We start from the raw sequence: 6,000 nt of genomic DNA on the forward strand, positions 1-6,000 counted from the left end.
TAACATCTACATGTAGGTGTGTCTAGTAATGGGGAAGTCTTTTGCCTCTCTCCTTGGCACTGATATAAAGAGCCCTTTGGAATAAAGTTCTGGGCTGGTGGTTTAGGATCTAGGCTCCTCTGAGGCTATCCTGTGTTTCTGTCTCTCTCTATCTCTATTCCCTCTATATTACTGTCTAAATCTCTTATCCCTCACTCCCCAGGAACATCCAGGGGTAAAGTACCCACAGAGGTCTCATGTAGAAGGAAATTAGGGAAGGAAGTAGGTGTTCTGTGCTCACAAATGTGGTGATATAAGATACAAGACTTTTGGGTGTTATATATGTGTAGAGTTTTCTACCTTAATAGTAAGATTATTTCATTTTATGTACTGTTTAGTGTCCCTGTTCCCTGATGAGGACACAACTAAGGGCATCATATTTAATTAATTTTTCTTGAGAATTTCTTACATCATTAGAAACTTCCCGCTCTCCCCATTCTATTTCCCACACACCACATGCAACAAAAACTCTCAAACTTGCGAGCTCTTTTTCATTTACTGCTTTCACACACATATGCACTTGCATGTACACACAATAGATTAAATTTGTTGTTGCTCGGTGTTTGGTGATGATCATATAAGAATAAAAAACAGCTATAAGAAGATACATCCTGGATAAGACCAAGTCTCCATCTCTCATGAGGGCATCACTTCTAATTCAGACAGGAAGATTCATGTTATAATGTATCAATAGGATCTGTGTTTGTCCTTGAAGAAGATAGGAAGTATAAAATAGAAGCATTGTTCTTCAGAAAAGTCTCAATCGCATCTTTATCAATAAAGTATGTGAATAGTATAAAGCTCCCAAAATACACTGGAGTGGCCTATCCATAAGAAATGCTGAAGTTGCACTAACAATACTTTTGCTTTCTGCTTCAGATATGGATCAGTGTTTGAGGTGTCTGGAGGACCAGTATGCCAATGCAGAGCAGAATCACTGCCTGTACAAAGACGTGACCTTTCTGGCCTTTGATGACCCCTTGGGGATGACTCTGGCCAGTATGGCCTTGTGTTTGTCTGCATTCACTGTTCTGGTTCTTGGGATCTTTGTGAAGCACCAAGAAACTCCCATTGTGAAGGCCAATAATCTCACTCTCAGCTACATCCTGCTCATCTCCCTCATCTTCTGTTTCCTCTGTTCCTTGCTCTTCATTGGCCATCCCAATGCAGCCACCTGTATCCTGCAGCAAATAACATATGGTATTTTATTCACTGTGGCTGTTTCCACTGTGTTGGCCAAGACAATTACTGTGGTTTTGGCTTTCAAAGTCAATACTCCTGGAAGAAGGATGAAGTGGCTCCTGGTATCAAGGGTACCTAACTACATCATTCCCATCTGCACCATCATCCAAATTATTCTCTGTGCAATCTGGCTGGGAACATCTCCTCCCTCTGTTGATATTGATGCACACTCTGAGCATGGTCACATCATCATTGTGTGCAAAAAGGGCTCAGTAACTGCTTTCTACTCTGTCCTAGGATACCTGGGCTCTCTGGCCCTGGGAAGCTTCACTGTGGCTTTCTTGGCCAGGAATCTCCCTGACACATTCAATGAAGCCAAATTCTTGACATTCAGCATGCTGTTGTTCTGCAGTGTCTGGGTCACTTTTCTCCCTGTCTACCACAGTACCAAGGGCAAGGTCATGGTGGCTGTGGAGGTCTTCTCCATCTTAGCCTCCAGTACAGGCTTGTTGGGATGTGTCTTTGTCCCCAAGTGCTACATCATTTTGTTAAGACCAGAGAGAAATTCTCTTCAAAAGTTAAGGGAGAGATCATCTTCCAGAACTCACATTTCATAAATTTTAAATGACACATGTAATGCTGGTACTGAACAATCTACTAGGATACGATGAAAGATTATTTGTTAGCTAGTGACTCTCACTGTTTCTTTTAATGCTGCTGCTTATAAGTATATTACTGTATACTACTTTTATCTACATTGTCTCCCACAATCTTCCACTTAGCCACCTATTTTTACAAGACATGGCTGTTCGACATTAGTGCAGAGTAGTAATGTTCTATTTGTCTCATATATACTGTAAGATTTATAATAAAATCTGAGGCTTCTTTTTGATATCTTAGTGAATGTAAGACTTTGATATCACATGAATATTGAAAGAATCTGAAGGAAGTTTTTGAACTCATGTTTGCAGATGAAGGCAAAACAATGCTAGCCCTTATAGGGAGAAGACTAGAGAATCTTGATGCATCCTGGGAGTTAGAGGAGTAGAACTTAGGAACTCAGAATGTTTTGATAAACACATGTTGCAGAATATTGCAGAAGCTGGAGAGATGTCTCAGCAGACAAAATCGTGTGCTGCTCTTGCAAAGTGGCTGAGTTCAATACACAGCCCTCATAAAATGTAGTTCACACCACTTGTAATGGTAGCTCCAAGTGATCAATGCCCTCTTAGGGCCTCCATGGACTCTTATACACACACATGGACATAACAATACACTCATCTCACACACACAAACACACACCCTTTTACACACATCTGAATCCAACACCTTTCTGTCTCTCACTAGAAAGCAAAGAGGTTTCTATGGGATAATAATAATATAAAATACATTACAGAAAATATACTAGGATAAAACAAAAAATAACACATTAAGTTGAACAAAAGGAACAAAGAGAAAGAAAGAAAGGAGCCAAAGAAAAGTCAGATGAATCAGAGACCCACTTGGTTGCACATTCTCAATCCCATCAAAACTTAAAGTGGTAGCCATTGTATATACTCGAAGAAACTAATAGGGTAAAGTAAGAGAAGAAAAAATAAGAAGACAAAACAACAAAAAAGTTAAAAACAACAAAGAACAAACAAGAAAGTAAAAGACCCCGACATGATATTGTGAGACAAGAAACATCCAAAGAAGCCATTGAGTTCATTCATCTGATGGCCATCTACTGTTGCACATGCACCCTACCCTCTAAAGTAGCTGGTTTCCCCAGTGAGACTCCCTTGGAGGAAACTAAACTTTCATTAGCAGCTGGCTATCAACTGGATATTGCTTCTGGGTTAGGAATGAAGCCTGTGTCCATTTCTCCTTTCAGCTCAAGTATCCTGCACTAGATAGTTTTTTGTCAATCTGACACAAGCTAAACTCCACCGAGAGGAGGGAACCTCAATTAAGAAAATGTTTTTAAGCTCTCGGTGTTGGTGGATACCTTTATTCCCAGCACTTGGAAGGCATAGGCTGGCACATGTCTGTAAGTTTGAGGCCAGCCTGGTCTAGAGAGTTAGTTACAGAAGAGCCAAGGCTACATGAAGAAACCCTGTCTTGATGCCTCCTACCCTGCCAAAAGAAAATGTCTCCATGAGATCCAGCTACAGGGCATTTTCTTAATTAGTGATTGACTGGGAGGGTTCAGCTTAAAGTGGGTGGTGACAATCCTAGTCTGGTGGTTCTGAGTTCTATAAGAAAGCAGGCTGAGCAAGGCAGTAAGCAGCACCTCTCCATGGCCTCTGGCTCAGTTCCTACCTCCAGGTTTATGCCCTGTTTGACTTCAGTCCTGGCTTCCTTCAATGATGGACTCAAATGTAAATATGTATGCAAAATAAGCCCTTTCCTCTCCAACTTGGTTATTGGCCATGTTGTTTTATTGCAGCAATAGAAACTCTAACTAAGACAAATTGGTACCAGGAGTGGGGTCTTGCTTTGACAGATCTGACCATCTTGTTTTGTAGGAGGATTTTGGAGGGACTATGAAACTTTGTATAAGAAAATCCTTTGAGTGTTTACTGAATGGTAAGCTGTTCTGTAGTAGCTTGGAATATAAAAAATGTTGAGGGTAATGCAGAAGATGGGAACATGGCTTATGAAGTTTCAGAGGGAAGTTTAATGTCTCTCTTGGGGCATTTTGTTATTTTGAATTAAGATTCTGTGTCCCAGGTTAGCTGGGGCTGAATAATCAGCTGTGATTAACAAAATATCTGAACTACTAAATTGAAACGTTTGTTTTACTGAGATACTGGATGCTGGTTGGCTGGATTTGAGAAAACAGTGGTGATTAAGATGAGCCCACAGTGGTGGCGGTGGTGTATGCCTTTAATCCCAGCCCTCAGGAGGCAGAGTCAGGTGGATCTCTGTGAGTTCAAGGCCAGCCTTGGTATAGATTGAGTTCCAGGACAGGCACCAAAACTACACTGAGAAACCCTGTCTTGAACCCCTGCTTCCCCCCAGAAAAAAAAAAAGAGGAGACTAGCATTGCTGAGTTGAAATCTTCTGAGAAGTGATCCCTGAGGACACATGGATGCTGTGTCCCAGAGGCAGTTGTATTTCATGCTGTCAGTCAAATTTGGTGGTGTGAGAGTCACCCAGGTGGTACTGGTTTTGAGTGCATGAATTGATCATGGATTGCTGCTGAGGCTTGGCACTGTGAAAGGCCAGGACATACCATTGGTGAAGGTGCAAGCACAGTGTCAGTTGAAGGTCCAGAATTAAAGGAGCCACACAGAGAATTTGAGACTTGGAACCATGAAGAGAGTCCATGAGAGGCATTGATGAAAGTGCAGCCATGTTGCAGCAGAAGACCCAGCATTGTGGTTGATGTCAGTACTGTGGGGTGACTGACAAGAACAGCAGCAGCTATAGAGTGGAGCAATCCTGAGCCTGGAAGACAAGCTGTGTATGCTGCAGAGGATGGAGCTGAAGAAGTGCCCCAAGCCCCTTGGAGAAGCTCAAAAGATAATAAGTGGATCCAGACATTCAAAATCGAACTATTACACAGTTGGAGAGTGGATTTTATTTGTCAGAGAGACTTTGCCTTGGGCCTTTCCCTCTAGAAGTAAGGAATTATTTAACCTAATTTTTATTTTTTTAGGAGCCCACACTTGGGAGATTTCAAACTTTTAAAAGCATTTTTGCATTTTAAAAGAGAATAGATGTGTTAAAGGGACTGATTTTTTTTTTTGAGCCAGGGTTTCTCTGTGTAGTACTGGCTGGCCTAGAACTCACTCTGTAGAACTTGCTGGCTTTGAAATCAAAGAGATCTACCTGTCTCTGTCTCCTGAGTGCTGGGAGTAAAGGTGTGTGCCACTATTGCCCAGCAGGACTGACTTTTTAAAATGATTCATTTATTATGTGTAGTGTTCTGCCTGCATGTATTCCTGAATGCCAGAATAAGGCACCAGATCTCATTACAGCTGGTTGTAAGCCAAAATACAATTCCTGGGAGTTGAACTCAGGACCTCTGGAAGACCTGGCAATACTCCTAACCTCTGAGTGAAATTTTAATGTGTTCCACTGTGGATCTTTTAAGACTGTGGGACATTCAAAGTTATTTATGTTTTTAAAAATATTTGTTTATTTTTATTTTATGTGCATTGGTGTTTTTCCTGCTTTTATATCTGGGTCATGGTATTGGATCCCATGGGACTAAAGTTACAGGCAATTGTGAGCTGCCATGTTGGTGCTGGGCCTTAAAGCTGGGTTCTGAGGAAGAATAACCAGTGCTGTTAAATGCTGAAGAATTGTTCCAGCCCCTACTTAGAATTTAATACGAGATCTTGGGAATGAATGGGAAAGGAAAGGCAGCTTTGTGGTGATGTATTTGTGTGTCAAGATGATATGAGGACAATTGTGCTGGATAGTTTCCCAACAACATAACACATCTGAGTCATCAAATCTAAAGTCATCAGAGAAGAGGGGACATCAATTAAAAGATTGCTTTTAGCTCTTATCATCACAGGGCTAGCTCTTCCACAAGGCCTAGGAATTTCTGGGTGAGGGGAGAGGGAGGAAGTCAGCTCATGCCCCTCCCTGACACGACCAGACAGATAGGTACTAAGGAGAGTATGTGCTGTACTCATAGGAATGGGAGAACTATCCCTGACCCCCAGCAGCTGCAACACTTGGGAGAGCAAACACTATACCTCATGAAGGAAGCACAAGAAAACCAACATTGATAGTGCAGATATAGATGTGCCAGCTGAAAAATTGTGAGCATGGTAGACCTGT

At 41.6% G+C, this 6,000-nt stretch overlaps 1 protein-coding gene across 2 annotated transcripts in view; it reads left to right on the plus strand.

Annotated features, from left to right (window-relative positions):
- Window positions 1-1,838, plus strand: part of LOC131893942 (vomeronasal type-2 receptor 116-like) — a 34,090-nt gene extending 32,252 nt beyond the window's left edge. For both annotated transcript variants that reach the window (XM_059244101.1, XM_059244109.1), the window contains one exon: window positions 919-1,838. In XM_059244101.1, coding sequence (XP_059100084.1) covers window positions 919-1,838 — 920 coding nt within the window. The remainder of the gene's footprint in view (window positions 1-918) is intronic.
- The last annotated feature ends 4,162 nt before the right edge of the window (window positions 1,839-6,000 follow it).

The sequence above is a fragment of the Peromyscus eremicus genome, chromosome 1 (genome assembly GCF_949786415.1).
Source record: "Peromyscus eremicus chromosome 1, PerEre_H2_v1, whole genome shotgun sequence".
Lineage (NCBI taxonomy): Eukaryota > Metazoa > Chordata > Mammalia > Rodentia > Cricetidae > Peromyscus > Peromyscus eremicus.